Here is a 15,881-nt window from a genome sequence, read left to right on the forward strand (position 1 = left end):
TAGAGCCAAGAGGTGACCATTTAAAATGGAGGGAGGAGACGTTAAGGGTCAAATTTTTTCATGTTTTTTTTATCTTTTGAAATGTAGCAGCCTTTAGTTTGAGTGCTTGTAGGGTTTGTAATCAAAGAGGGGCACATCAGCTTCTTGCCAAGGCGAAGCCGATTTACTTTGCATACAGACAGGACGTTTAGACCACTAACAGCTTGCAATCTGTGTCCCAAGGCTGTTGTTGCTGACTGAGTGCTTCTGACTCCTCCCTTTCTCACCTGTCCCACGCAGAGCTTCAGGCTTCTATCTCTCCATCTGCAGCTGTCAGCAGGTCAGGGGAGGGGGTGCTAAAAGGAAGGTAAACAGGGTCCTGGCTCAGCAAAGAGACTCCACCACCAACATAACACACCTTAGGGACACAGCCTGCATCTTTGCCTTGTCCCTTGCAAGAAAGTGCAAGAAGACAACAGGACTGTGGACAAGAAGGTGATCCAGCTAATGGCCTAAAACTGAGTCCTGATAGACTTTTATGAATGAAAAACCTTAAAGGAAACGATATTGCCCACCACCGTTCATACCAACCATCTTTATAATGTGAGTTATTGGAGCTACAGCTGTTTTAGTTCAGTCTTGTAAATGACGTAATGAGCAGTATTATGCAGTATTGCCATGTGATAGTACTCAGCCTATGCACTGAGGATGACTCTTAGCTAATACCATACCAAATTTTACCTCAGTCAGTATTATATTCATTTTTGTGTTGACAAAGGGCAGTTAGCTGTGGTGGCCATCTTCCAAATGTGAAAAAGTTGTAGGTGTACAGTCAATGACTACTTTCTGGAACGGCTGTGGCTGAGTGGTTAGAGCAGTCATCCTCCAATGCGAGAGTTGGGGGCTCGAACCCACCAGCAGTTACATGCCGAAGTGTTCCTGGGCAAGACACTGAACCCCTCGTTGCCTCCGATGTGTCCCATCGGTGTATGAATGTGATAAAGCACTGATTATTCTCTTTAGAATGATTTGTTCAATTAGCTTTGTAGAGATCTAGTAGAGTCTGTATGAATGAGTAAATTAGGGCACAGATTATAGTGTAAAGCGCTTTGAGTGTCTTCATAAGATAGAAAGGCGCTATATAAGTACAGTCCATTTACTTTCTGTGTTTCATTAAAATCAGTTCAGTGGTTCACAAGATAATTTGCTAACTCAAAAGATAAACTAACACGCACACACCTTTATCAACAGGTGATAAAAATCTAAACCTACAATGATGCTCAGTGCTGCCCTGAGACCTACAATATCTGCAGCATCACAAATGCTTCACAAAAACCTACTATGCTTGTCGCCTGAGCTACGGTTGCTTGGACTGAAAGTGACCTACATCAAACACCAAAGGACACGTTTTTGGTGTCACCCTGCAAAGGTAATAAATAACATCCATTAATTGCCCTCGGTGACAGTGATCCAAAAAAAGTGCTGTTGTAGATAGACGTTTGGTAAAGCAACACACCACCAACAGATCATCAGCTCAGACTATTATAGACACTCAACTGAAAGAAGGAAGCAAGTGGCGTACAGTTGTTTAAATGACTGAAATAGTGCAGAACGTTTAGTTATTTTTAACTTTGAACACAAAACAATAAAGCTAGAAAGGTTTTCCAAACTCAAATTGCAGTTTAAAAATAAAACGCACACCTTACATATATTCTCAAAAGAAAAGCAACCTGATGACAATGAAACTAATTGATGACAGTGATTAATTTACATTTCGCCTGATCAATGATATTAGGAAAATTACATTTTTGTGATTTTTTGCTGATTATACTGCCACCAGATCAAAAACGATAAGAAGAGCCAACTAAACAATACTGCGCAGTTTAATTCAGATTCACGATTTTCACACGTTCTAAGGATCCGGTGCAATAATAACAATGGTGTGTTTTGGTATTTTTAAAGTAATTTTTTTGTTTTTAGATTTTCCCCTTTAATTTATTTATCATTCTTGATTGTATCAAACATAAAATCAATACCTGTGGCATTAAAGCATAATCTCAAATTGCAGCATAGACTTAAATTATTAAATAAAAGAAGATGCAAAGAAAAAAAACACATTATGAGTTAAAGAGAACAGCAGTTTCCATGCGCTGCATAAATTTACTGTTGCGCTGAACAAATCCAAGGTGACCTGAGCAAGGACGTCACTCCAAATTGCTTCACTGCAGAATCAGTTTAATTTTCTGTGTGTGTGTCCAGGCGGAGGCAGTGAGGTATGAGCTTGCTGACCTGATGACAAAGCACGACCACTTCCTCGTGGTTCGGTCAATAAACGGACACTGTTACAAAAAGTCAAGCTCATCGGGCCACCACTGTCACTGGAGGACAAGAGTTTATCTATTTATTTTCAGGTTTTTGAAGAGCTGACATTAATAAATTTTGGAAAAATGCACAACAAACAAGTTTTACCAAGACGTGACATCCACAACATTCTGTAGTAAAGCGATTATAACATTAGTGGTAATTGTGACAGAAATGGAGTTTCACAAAAGCTTCATGTTTATTCCCATTTAGGTTGTGACATCAAGCCAAATCATGAACGCCATTAGACTAACAGTAAAAAATGCTATGATTCGGTCAAGCTAAGTAAGGATGTTTAATCATATTTAATTGTTTAAATGTTTAATAATCTAACAATCAGAAAGTCGTGACCTCCAAAGCAAGATGATCCAGTGCAGTGCAGGACACTTCCAATGATGTTAAATCGCTCCACTAGTTTCAGAAACTTATAGAACCAGAGCATTGAAACTGTTGTGTCAGCAGTTTATGGCATCAAAACAACATATTAAACCAGTTCATCTTGACTTTTTCTTTCATTAGTCACACATGTGTACATAAAAAAAACAGTATGTTGTGATTGTGTCACTAAACACTTGAGGCGTTATCACAAGAGGCTCTGGGGGTAACGGGTTTCAACGTGTCAGTTTGATTTACAAGCTGAAATCATCTGGCATGTGATCAGTTAGAACAAGGTTTATGACAGAGATGATAACTCAAATTGGCACCAAGAGGTACTTAGTCAAATTTTACCATGAATGAACATAAAGTAAAAATTTGAGTCTATTTGAACTTTTAAGAAAGTTAGTTTATGATTTGCAAATAATTTGCAGATATAAAACATTACAAACAGCTTGCACTAGATGTTGACCAATATGTTTTCTATGGCTGATACCAATCTTTAGAAATCAGAGCAGACAGAGATGGCTCAAAGTTTTGTATTTTTGATCCAAATTTAGTTTTCATTTACCAAAATATTATAATAATTGTTTAACATAACTTCAAATATATTTAACAACCATAGGGAAACATGTTCACTTTAAAATAATAAATAAAAAATATATATTTATTAAAAAATAAATACATTGTGGACTTGAAGGTAGCTGGTTCTACTCCACAATAGTTTTAATTTTCTTAGTTTTCCTGCAGATTGCACATGTTTTAAAGTGTCCAGCATTGCCAATTAAAATTAGTCATCTGAATAATCCATCTCTACTTGTCAATATAAGTTTTGAAATAAAATCTGACTGCTGCACCCTGTTTTTAAACCTTGATGGATTTGAACAGGGGCAGCACGGTGGCACAGCTGGTACAGCTGCTGTCAGTGAGCAGGTTGCCCTGGTTCAAATCCCAGTCCAGGGGCCTTTCTGGGTGGAGTTCTCTCTGTGCATGCGTGGATTTTCTCCCAGTACTCTGGTTTCCTCCCACAGACCAAAAACATGCATGTTAGGCTGATTAGTAACTCTAAATTGTCCCTAGGTGTGAGTGAGAGAATGGTTGTTTGTCTCCATGTGTCCCTGTGATGAACTGAAGACATGTCCAGGGTGTCCCCCACCTCTCGCACAGTGATGGCTGGACATGGGCACCAGTGACCCCCACGACTCGTAAAGGAAGAAGCAGGTAAAAGATAATGGATGGATTTGAACAGAAGCACAAATAATTAATTCAAAGTTTAAAATGGTCTTGCCTGGTCTTCTTAACATTTATGCACAAGTAAAGGGAACGTTCCTCAACCAGAAATATTATTTACAAGATTAAATTAACCAAAGATTACTGAGCTTTACAGTGGCTGACCAGAGATGACCACACACTACAGACAAAAATCTCTGCTTAAGGACCTCATGTTTTGTTGTTTTTGTTCCAAGTTAGTATTGCTTTAGTCTTATTTAAATGTTCATATTTAATATGTGTGTGCTGCAGTTGTTTTATTAAATGTGCTACAATTTAATAACAGACAGCTGTGGATGTCATTAGGTACCATTTGGACTGCATTATAAGCTCTGTTGTCCTGTTGTAACATTTCTTTCTTTCTGTAAGGGCTATTTAGTACCAGCCTTTTGAAGTAGAAAAACATAGATACCGCAGTAAAAATGCTTTACATTAGTGATTTTTTTCATAAAATCACACTTCAGTGCTGCTTTTAAGTTGTCTAGTGGCTTGTCTTGTGGTTTGAATCCGAAACAGTGTAATTTAGCAGCGTTTTTCTTCATGTTTAGCCAAATAAATAAAAACACTCACAGCGTGTGTCCGCAGACATTCACCATCAGCTTCAGCGACGGGTTCCTGTATTTGGTCGTTTTGCACCTCGGACACCCCTGGTCGTCCATTTCTCCTTCTAGCACACAAAACAGCAGAAAACTGTCAACAACCAAGTCTCCTCCGTCACTTGTAAAGCTGGGAGATGTTGAGTCACACTGAAACCGGTCCGATGGGAAACAGCTATGAATAGAATTGGTTCCTATTGTGAGATCGGTTCTGCGACTCTACAAAGGTCCGGGTAGTTCATTTTTTATTCAGACCTTTTATGTAAAGAGAATGTACATAAAATAAACATTTTAGATTATATATATTATGTGTTTTTATATGTATACGTTATGAACTGAACTTGGCTTAAAATAAAACCCAATTAAAACCAAAAACTGTCCAGACTGGAACTGTTTCCCAAAGCAAGGTGTGTATGTTTTTGGAGGAAAATAGTTATTGTAATTTTGAATACTGCATTTCTCATCATGTTTAGGATTGCACAAATTATACAAAAAGTAATATAAGTGTGAGTATTGATCGAATCATTTTTCTATTTTTCTTTTGTCTCAGATGTTTGTTAAATAAAAAAAAGTGATATCCCAAAGCTGTGAATATTAATGTAAAATTTTACATTTAGAGTTGATCTTTTTAAAAACTTTATAACTTGTCACAATTTTCTCAGGCCTGTGTGTTTCCCAACTGTTGCTAAATGCACTTTTTGTAAAAAAAAAAAAAAAAAAAAAAGACTCAATAGCCAAATTAGATTAAATTAATTTGATCATTAAAATTTACAATCGTGTCTTGAAACGAGCTGTCACAAACAGAAGATGGAAAAAGGTTGCAAAGGACAAAACGTTTGATTCTGAGTTAAAAGTTATGGGACGAAGCCTGTTAATAAAATAAAATAAGGCTTTGCAATCATCCAAACTAATTGTGATGATATTAACATACAGATTTTTGCATTTACACAATTATTTGTTATGGTCAGGTCGAGAAATTGGATTTTTGAGCTCATAAAAATAATCACATAAATATCTAAAGAAAGTCTGTCATTCAGAAAGTTGAATAAATAAAAATTATATTCTGCATTTCAGACAGAAACAATAAGTCCTGGATTCCCATAAAAAAACATCTTTTGTGCATACCTATGCAACTAATAGAATCGATGAGATTTTTTTTTTCTTTCCCACGTTCCCAAAAGCACTCACCTTGCACAGGTGAGCCACGGGAATAAAGCCCGTATACTGGAAGTTACATGAGTGACGGATGGAAACCAAACATTCGTGTATGAATCCAGTTCGCTCCTCCCTTATGGGCCCCTCGGCGGCCAATGGCGTGGCTCTCCTGCAGATAGACCCCAGCGTGTCTCCCTCCAGCTCCAGTCCCCGCAGACTAAAAGTCACGTTGGGAGGAAAAGGGGAGAGAGAGATATCTGCTTACAGCTGCTGTCAGATATCCGATCGCCTTCGCATGGCGAGGAGGTAACCTGATCGAGCTGGGAGGAGTGACTCTACCAGGGAAGGCTTGAGCAAAAAGAAAAAAAAATGTCTTCTTCTTCTGCCGGAGAGGTCACAACAGCAAATGACATCAAGAGGGAAAATGTGAAGGAGGTGGATAGGCGGGAGTGCATCAAGCTTGTGGAGCTGGACGCGGCGGAGTTGTCCATGGAGCGCGCGACTCCAGGCGCTGACGCGGTGCGCACGGAGCTGCTGGTGAGCGCCGCTTCCTCCCTGGCTTTCTCCCCGGAGCAAGTGGCGTGCGTGTGCGAGGCGCTGCAGCAGGGAGGCAACGTGGACCGGCTGGCGAGGTTCCTGTGGTCCCTGCCCCAGAGCGACCTGCTCCGCGGCAACGAGAGCATCCTGAAAGCGCAAGCGCTCGTCGCGTTCCACCAGGCTCGGTACCAGGAGCTGTACAGTATTTTGGAGAACCACAACTTCAATCCGACCAACCACACCTTTCTGCAAGATCTGTGGTACAAGGCCCGGTACACCGAGGCGGAGAAGGCGCGGGGGAGACCCCTGGGCGCGGTGGATAAGTATCGGATCCGGAGAAAGTACCCTCTCCCCAGGACTATCTGGGACGGCGAGGAGACTGTTTATTGTTTCAAGGAGAGGTCGCGGAACGCGCTGAAGGATCTCTATAATCAGAATAGGTACCCGTCTCCTGCAGAGAAGCGAAATCTCGCCAAGATAACAGGACTCTCCTTGACCCAGGTCAGCAACTGGTTCAAAAACAGGAGGCAGAGGGACAGAAACCCGTCGGAAGCACAATCCAAAAGGTGAGGGCAACAACAGGAACACGCTGCGCACTCTCTCTCCCATGATCTTTTATTTTACACAAAAACAAAAAAAAAAAACCGCGTAAAAGACGCAAACTCTTACACTTAAAAGTTAAACTTCTTTTTGTGTAAAAATAAATAATTTAAATAAAACCACTCAGGCCTTTTGATAATTTCTAACAGGTGTTTTAGAATAAGAGTGGCCAAATACTAGTTATGAAACCAAAAAAAAAAAAAAGGCTTAGGACCACGTTTTTACTGTTTTGAAATATGAAGCTGTTGCCGTTCAGATCCGGTTTCAAGCGAAGCGGAGCAAAGAGTCATGGAAACCATTAAGGCCACAAAATAACCCAATGCCCTACAAAGCTCCAGAAATCTGATTTCCAGCCAGAAGAAGGTGATGAAAGAGCTCCAGGGCCGACTTAAAAGGCTTCTTTACACTATATCTGTGCATGAACGCACATGTTCGCGCGCGCTTTCCACAGATCAGAGCATAAATCATAATCACCTTTATTTTCTTCTTCTCTCGGACCAAAGAGGATCTCAGAGTTTCCATCAGCTCCGCTGCTTTATGTCATGATCCACAACACAAACAGACTGAGATGTGAAGGTTGTTCTTTCATGTTTCCCTCTGTGTGAACAAAAATGACGCACACCTGGTGGAGGTGACCCCTCTGTCTCCTCAAACACACACACACATACACACGCACGTCAATATAATCTTTGTATAGCCACAAAAAAAATATTATTTAACTTTTGAAAATGCTACTTTGCTTAAATCAGTGGTGCTTTTTCTATGAAAGAGGAGTGAATGGTTTGTGTGTGTAATCGGTCTTTTAAAAAATATATAATAATAATAATAATAAAATACAGCTGCTATAGGATCATGCCATCTCAAAAACATTTGGTTTGACATTTAAAGCAGATATTCACCCTCTGGGCCATTTGTTCTGCTGACAGCAGAATTTATTGCTCCAAATGGTCACAGGGTTGTTGATGTTGATTGGTTGCTGTCTGAGCACTTCTTTATGAGGCAGGAGTGCAACACACAAACAGCCTGCTCTTCAAAGCCTCTGCAACAAACGTGTCTATCTGCTCTAGGCAAGATGTAAAAATAAAGGAAATAAGTGCAAAGCATTTTCAGTTTTTCCATCATTTGAGCTAAAGCATTGTTTTGTGACAAACTATCTGTTGTTCTTCTGCCGATCTGTCAGTGAATCTGATGGCAATCACAGCACAGAGGATGAGTCCAGTAAAGGCCAGGAGGAGCTGTCCCCTCGTCCTCTCTCCAATTCTTCAGACGGAGTTATAACACATGGGAGCCTCCCTATTCACGCAGGACCTCTGGACGGAGGGGTCGTCATCCAACAGATTGGGGACATCAAGATGTCCACTGGCTCCAGCAGTGGCGGCCTCTACAATGGAAGCCTGGTTAGCAGTAACACTTCCTCCACTGTGTTTCACAACGGTGGCTCGTCCTACCTCCACTCACCTGGAAACATCCTCTTCAACGGGCTCAATTTGGGCATCCAGCCGTTGGCGTTCAACCCACTGAGGTCGCCTGGTGGGGTGCTGCTGGGGGGCTCTGGAGCAGACTTGCAGATGCAGACTGGACAGGAGAAAGGACTGGGCAGTGCTGAGGAGTCCACCCTGCAGTACTCCTCGTACTCCAGCTGTGTGAACGGGGCGGAGGTGAAGCTGGAGGGTATTCACTCCATGGCCGCCCAAAACGGAGGCTCCTCTGTTCTCACGTTCAGCTCACCCTCAGGTGCTCTGCAGGTGGGTGGCTACAGCCTGGTCCACGTACCAGGTGGGGTCTCTGACAACGATGGCAACTCATTACTCAGCAGTGATGCAGGCCTTCCTCCCCTGCAGCTCTCCTCTGCCTCACCTTCCTCAGCAATCACACAACAAGGTGGGTTCAGCAAGTACAGTGCAACACAGAGTTAAACACAATGACGCAAATAAATATATTTTATAATGATTGCATTTTTATTAAATGTAAAACGTGGAACATATTTCATTATTAAGATGATAGATGACTTATGTTGTCAACTCCTTTAATTGGTGACATGTTCATGCAGCTTGCTCTGACAAAGAACTCTCTTGTTGCACTTACTAAAAATTAAACTTAAAGTCTCAGTTTAATAAACACGATGAGGATTGCAGCTACTTTACAGTTAAATTCTCATATTATATTGTCAACGTTGCCCTTTAGCCTCTTTAAATCTAACGGTTGTCCATCACTGGTGGTTTGTCAACAAGACTCTTCTGCTCCCATTCATAACATCTCAGCTGCTTCATGAGCTTATCCACATTTGGACCATAGCCTGAGAGGGTAATGCTACACATACCGTAACACACAGAAGAAGAAATCAGGAAGGGCCTCATGCATGTGTATATTTATAGACGTCTTTTCTGAAGGTCATAGATGAATAAAGCAAGTTATGAAGTCTCCATCACTCCTCATCGTTGATCGCAAAAGCAGATGGCGTTTAAAAAAAACGCAACAACGTGGAAAAATGCTGATATTTGTTTGACATAAAGCAGAGAAATAAAAAGCAGAAAACAACACGGAGCAGCAACTTTGAGGCCAAAGATTGCCATAAAAAAACACACAGTAAGAATGGGATCTGCTCCAAACTACAGCGAGACATAATAATTGATCTGTTGTGTCTCGCCAGGTAACATGTCTCTGAGTAATGTGGCGGTGAGCTCCTCCAGCGACGACTCATTCCAGCAACAAGACAAGCTGACCATGACGTCTCTGCACCACAGTACAGTTCTTTACAGCATGAACAACGCTGGACAGGCGCCCATCAAGAAGGAGCCTCTGGAGGGAGGGGTTTACGCCTCGTACCACCCCGGGCTCCACATGGATCCCAGCGGTCAGATCAGCTACGCCGATCCAAACGGCGAGGAGATCTCCTCCACCTCCACCAGCGAGGTGACCGCTGTCAGCTCGTCCAGCCCCGTGCCGGAGGTCTACACCACCCTAACCAACAGCACGCCCCTGATGGCTCAAACAGACCCAAACGCCAACCACCTACAGCCTACAGAGTACCTCGCGACCCACGAGGTGCCACGAGGGGCCCCCTCCTCCCACCTGATGGGGCCCAGCTTGAACAGCAACTACATGAACCTTTCAGAGACCAAGGTGGACGGCTCGAGGTCGGGGGTCATGAATGAGATGGTGCAGGCGATGTGCGGAGAGATGGAGGCTGTGGAGGGGAAGGAGCTAGCCAAACTACAGACAGTACAGATGGATGAGGACATGTCTGACCTCTAGCCTCAAACCTCACCCCTCACAGAAGCACTCACAGTGATACAGTGAATCGTTTTACTCTTTTGGTGTGTGTGTGTGTGCGCGTGCGTGTGAGTGTGTGCTCTTTAGCCAATAATTTCCTTTAAATTATTTGCTTTTATTTGCCTTTAAAGATGCACTCTTGTCAGAGGTGAGCCCTGTGGGTGGGCCCGATCAGTTTAGCAAGAAACTGACAAAAGCCTGCGATGTGATTTTTATTATTTTTGTTCTAAGACAAAACATTTCAAGTGTCAGAAGCGAACACAAGCAGTTTCTTTATGCGTTTGAGCCTCATTTAAATGAGCATTTTTATAGCCAGCACCTGCTACTTCCTGTTGAGAGGATTTGATCTGCAGAAGCAGGTGCTGGAATGCCTCGAGTCACGTGGCCGGGATGTTCCTCCAAACTAAATGCCTCATCCGGGTCAAACCAAAAAGGTCATCCTGGAGGGGGAAGGAGGGAGAGGAGCCTCTATGAAAGTTGTCAGTTAAACAGCTTTGCTGAAGGATTGCAGAAGAATGGTAAATACAAACAAAAACTTGCTGATTTAAGAAAAACAGTGTCCTTCAGTATAAGCACTTTAAACTCCCCAACACTTCTCGAGTCACTGCAAAAATGCTGCTTTTTGTGCTTTTTATCCCATAAAACAAATCAGGAGCCTTAAATGTGTGTGGGGGGTATAAGTGAAGAAGAATGTGCCTTTCTGCTACTAAAAACACCCATCGGTCTGTTTTGCACTACCATGATGACATTACAACGTTTCAGGCAACCTCTATGTTGAAAAGGTTTGTCATGTGTGACACACCCCAAACAACGCACACTGTGGCAGCAACGGCTCCTGTTTCAAGTCTCATCATCGAGCCGAGAGGCCGAGACATAAATGGTGATCGCATATCCACTGGAAGTTTATAATGCTGCGACAGATGGTCCATAGGTGGCATGATGATGCTTCATGTTGAGCTCCAAATATTTTTCTATAAAACCGAGTTAAAAAATAAACCCGCACTGTGTTTTGGTGTCAGAAGGCCATAAAAGGGCACGTTTAATACAAAGAGATGCTCATTATTTCTCTTTACATGGCATCCTGTTTTGGATATGAGTGCCTTTTTACAGTTAATGTGTTGTCAACCGTAAAAATGGTCTGAAAACAGCCTCAGAGGTTTAGCTCTGTTGTCTGCGGTGGCCCTAAAAATGAACAACATTTGAAAAAAACAGAATTACATTTGAAAAAAACGCAGCAACATTTGAAAAGATTTTTTATTACGTTTGAAAAAACTGAATTACATTAAACCAAACCAGAAGTGGTGTGTGTTTGCACATTGTTCTGTTGTTCTGTTTTATGTTGTTAATAAAGTAAAAAAAAATACAAATAGACACACACAAACCCTCTCACCACTTCGGCTTAATATAAATCTGTTTTTTCAAATGTGATTCTGGCCACTTCCACTTTGGCCACTTCCGCTTTGGCTTAATGTAATTCCATTTTTTCAAATGTTGTGTTTTTTCAAATGGAATTCTGTTTTTTTCAAATGTTGTTCATTTACACCTTAGGGCCACCGTAGTACGGTTGTCTCTGCTGGAACATTTGTTCAATGTCACACAAAAGAATCCGAAGCCCATTTGTCAAACCAGTCTGGCGCTTTTTCACAACAGGAGCCCAGTTCTCTTAACGTCATACGTGACCATAAAAGCACATTTACACATCCACCAGTGAATCACATGTCAGGTTTTAGATGACAGGATCTTTCAGTGAAAGGTTCCTCAGTGCTTTAATGTCATAAACCAAAATCTCTGAGCTAAAAGTTTGTTTTGTTTGTTTGTTGTTTTTTTAGTTTGAATTGTATGTTTGTTATCTGAAATTATGTGAATGTATTTTTCTAAATCTATGTACTGCAATAAAAGTTTATATTTATAAAAACAAAAAAAAAATAGACGGTTTGGATTCTTTGTTGCAATTTTAGCTTTAAAGAGGAAACAGGAATGTGATTTTTTTTTAAAATATATATTCCTGTCATGAATGGGAGTTTATGTCAGACAAAAAGCACATGTTCTTCCAAGATTTAAAAGTCCCCATGTTGCCAGATTGTTAGGATGGTGGAGTGGGGTGGGGGCATAGAGGGGGCTGTAATCCAGCGAGCCTGCCGCAGCTTTCAGCAGACCTGCAGTGATCGTTTGCACATGTCCGGCAACCTGGAGTTCATTAGGCCTCCTTTTCTCATCCCAGCCCCTGTAATTCAAATAAACAGCAATGAGATTTCCAGAAGTAAAGCTCCTTTTGGGTGGGGGGTCTGAAAGCTTGCCACAGTTCAGGCCAATCCAAAGGTTTTTTTTTTTTCCCCCTAAAATGCATACCCACCCCCCCCCCCCCCCCCACCTCCACCCCACGCCTCCACCTCAACATTTGGACAAACGAATTTGAGCGTCTGTCACTCACTCAGTCCAGAAAAGAGCCACGGTCCCTCTCACAGTTTCAGGGAATTCTCTGTAAATTTGTGGATTTCCACCAAACCAGTGCAGAAGTATGATGGGAATTTAACTGAAAGGCCGTGTTCCCAGCAGCTCCATACGTGATCCAGCCGGTGACCCAAGCAGACAAAGGGCTGTTAGTCTGTGCTCACTGCTGAGGCACAGGGAAGGAGAAAAACGCAGGGAACTAAAGGAAGGGAGAGGCAGGCGACCAGGATAAAGTTACCTGTGCGCAGGTGACCTCGTCGCCATGGGCAGTGGATTAGCTGATTGTTAGGTATCAGGTGACTCCTCCTGTAATATTGAAGAGGGTGAAAAGAGCTTTGTTGGAGCCCAGAACAATATCCCATTTGCAGCAAGAGCCCATGGTTTTTGGATCTCACGGGGAGGGGTGCACGGAGGAAACTGCAAGTTCCACTATGGCGTCCATGAATTAGATTATTTAAAAAACAACACATTTATTCAACCCAGTTTAAAAAAAACAAACCGTTTTTGTCCGTTTTCTCTGGGTGTTAAAACCAGAGCATCCAGTGGATCATTTTGTCCACAATCTAAAACACCCTTGTTGTAAAAGAGAGGGAACTCCCCCAGAACTCTGTCCTTATTAAAAACACTGACCTCTGATCTTTCAGATGGTTTCAAAGCTGACATTTAATGCGGCACAGCAGACTGCAAGCCACATGTAACATGACCTGGAGAGCAAGGTACTCCACCACTCTACGTCCCACTAATGAGAGGGCAAGGGTTGACGCCGGCTACAGGCCCACCACTCCTGACCAAGCTGGTCCTGGCAGAAACAGTTTGTTTGAGTTGTGAAAAGTTGGTAGTAGAGTTGATATTAACTACGTCCTCATGGACGCTGTTGTTTTTTTACCTTCTTTAGCTGTTGCTCAGCAGAGCAGGGGGGAAATATGCGCGTCTGCTGCTGCCCATCACTCAAAGAGGGAGATGTAATGATTCACAGATTTGTCCTGGATGATAAAACATAACTCACGAGGACAGTTTTAGGTGTTTGAGTCTGACACAGAGGCAGCAGCTGTGAGGCAGCATCACAGCAGTGGTCAGAGGTATTTCACAACACACACACACACACACACACACACACACTGCTGCACAACTATAACACAAACACCTCATCCCAGGAGTTACATTCTGACTTGTATGACAACATTGTCATAGCGCCCCCTCCCTGCCAAGAAGGCACACATGGCAGCTGCTGGTTTAAATCCTTCCTGTGTCTGTCTGGTTTGTTTATTTAGCCCAGCCAGAAAAAAGAGGCTCTTTAAAACAAATGTCTTCATCTGTACACCCCGGGTGTGTTTACCGAAAGCAGGGAACTGTAAAAGCCGAGGTCCTAATTGCATATTTGTGGAGGTTGTCCTCTGAGGAAATGATTTTGATGGTTGTGTGTGTGTGTGTGTGTGTGTGTGTGTGTGTGTGTGTGTAGTGGTGGTGGGCTATAACCCTGGCGCACTTGTACCAGGTCTAATTTTCCAACATGACAGGAAACTCTGTTAAGCTGATAATTGCAGCTCCAATTTCATTTAACTCACTCATGTCAACAGTTGTGTTTTGTTTTAAGAGGACTTGTCTCTTTCTTTTTTTTTCGGTCTCTCCTCACCACCAAATAAAACTCCTAATCAGAGACATGTTTAAAATTCAGCAGAAATTCAAGATTATTTGTTTGTCCCATAATGTCATAAAGACTCATTCAAAATAATCAATATGCACCATTTTGTTCTGGTATTGATGTGAGCTTAATTAGAAATTTATGACCAACATGTGTGTTTGTTTATACGGAAACAGATTAAAAATGAGTCTGCAGCCATTTGTTCATACTTTGTTGACATTGAGTGCGTACCTGCATTTTATCAACAAATGTGTAAATCTATATACTGGAGTAAACAAACTGCTTCTTTCAATAAATGTTTTATGTTTGATTTTATAGTTTGTAATACATTTAAATAAGTAAAATACATCCTGAACCACTTTTATATGTGCAAAAGTTGAAAAATAATTAGAAAATAACGAGGCAAAGATTTTATTATAGTTATTCATTTATGGCTAAATCAGTCAAATAAAGAAAAAAATGATTGAAGCTGCGTTGTCTTTAAAGCTCTTTACATTCTTTTGAGAGAATAAATTATTAAAAATGGCTTTTCGGATGTGTTTGATGGCGTATGTTAATTTAATTAAACTATATATTTTGTTTAGTGTTGCTTTTTGACGTGCTCCAAACCCCAGGAGAATAAATCTAAATCTCTTCTTGTAGATTAAAACAAATGAAGCAGTTTTGTTCTAGTAAAAAACAGCTGAAATACCACTTTGGACTCAAATGGAGTGAAAACCATCTGTTCACTGAGCCGTTTCAGTTTCCCTCATATTAAAAGAAAGGAGCAAAGCCTCCAGCAGGAGAGACTTTTAAATGATGACATTTTTATGAAGTGTTTTCATCGGTTTCAGTTGAGTTTTCTCTGTTTTTCCCTCTGCTGTAAGAATGCACACGTTTCAAGACAAAAACGATCTCCTCAGATCCAGAATAAATAAGTGGTTGACTTTACTATAAATAAATAAAAAAGTTATGCGATTTATTTTAATCTTCAAGTTAAAAAAAAGAATATTTTCTGCTTGTAAGTCCCATTTTTTCCCCCGTCACGATGAGGAATGATCATCTACCCAAGAACTGGAGGGTTCTGAAGGAGCCCAGTGGCCGAGGCAGAGGAGGAGGTGGAGGAGGAGGAGGAGGAGGAGGAGAGCCACATCTTGAAATAATCTCGCCCCCCGGGCTGCTCGGGTTAAAGGAGGAGGCGCGGCGCAATGTGGTAGAGATATTAGAGAAACCCGAGAGGCGCTCATCAGACAGCTCATTTACTGAAGCACTGAGGTTTTACACAGACCCGGCCTGTGGGTCCACTTCAGTCCACTCAGTGCCCTGCACACACACACACACACACACACACAACTCTCATTAAGTATTCAAATAAAGGAAATCAAACCAATCATCATGGCAACTTTTATCATTTAGTTTTTCCTGCAGGCTATAATTCTGTTTATTAAACAAGATAAATAGAAAAAAACCCATTTAATTAAATCAAGCATATAAAATGTTATGGCGATTTATATTAAAAGGCAAAAAGAGTTTACGTCTGTATATGCAATTCAGAAATGCGGGTCTGCACCCAATGTAAACAAAGCTGAACCTGAAGAAACTTTGTTTTACTTCATGATTTTTCATGTCTCGTTCCTTGTTTTTTTTTTAAATGACAGGAGTTT

The 15,881-nt window shown here is 41.5% G+C and overlaps 2 protein-coding genes across 2 annotated transcripts in view; one reads left to right on the plus strand and one right to left on the minus strand.

The window, feature by feature from the left end:
* The window catches only part of mnat1 (MNAT1 component of CDK activating kinase), a 41,941-nt gene extending 37,209 nt beyond the window's left edge, over positions 1–4,732 (minus strand). Inside the window, exon 1 of the mRNA XM_037695345.1 lies at positions 4,555–4,732. Within this exon, the coding sequence (XP_037551273.1) occupies positions 4,555–4,643 (89 nt within the window). The 5' untranslated portion in view covers positions 4,644–4,732. The remainder of the gene's footprint in view (positions 1–4,554) is intronic.
* Positions 4,733–5,946: 1,214 nt separating this feature from the next.
* Positions 5,947–10,127, plus strand: six4a (SIX homeobox 4a). The gene is made up of 3 exons (XM_037694902.1): positions 5,947–6,838; positions 8,053–8,753; positions 9,523–10,127. Exons 1-3 carry the CDS (start codon positions 6,105–6,107, stop codon positions 10,125–10,127), a joined length of 2,040 nt encoding a protein of 679 aa, XP_037550830.1. The 5' UTR covers positions 5,947–6,104.
* Positions 10,128–15,881: the final 5,754 nt, after the last annotated feature.

This window comes from Nematolebias whitei, chromosome 21 (genome assembly GCF_014905685.2).
Source record: "Nematolebias whitei isolate Nwh7 chromosome 21, NemWhi1, whole genome shotgun sequence".
NCBI classification, from domain to species: domain Eukaryota; kingdom Metazoa; phylum Chordata; class Actinopteri; order Cyprinodontiformes; family Rivulidae; genus Nematolebias; species Nematolebias whitei.

Coding starts and splice junctions, on each gene's coding strand:
- six4a (XM_037694902.1), top strand. CDS start 6,105: ATGTCTTCTTCTTCTGCCGGAGAGGTCACAACAGCAAATGACATCAAG. Junction 6,839..8,052: donor TCGGAAGCACAATCCAAAAG/GTGAGGGCAACA, acceptor CCGATCTGTCAG/TGAATCTGATGGCAATCACA. Junction 8,754..9,522: donor CTCAGCAATCACACAACAAG/GTGGGTTCAGCA, acceptor GTGTCTCGCCAG/GTAACATGTCTCTGAGTAAT.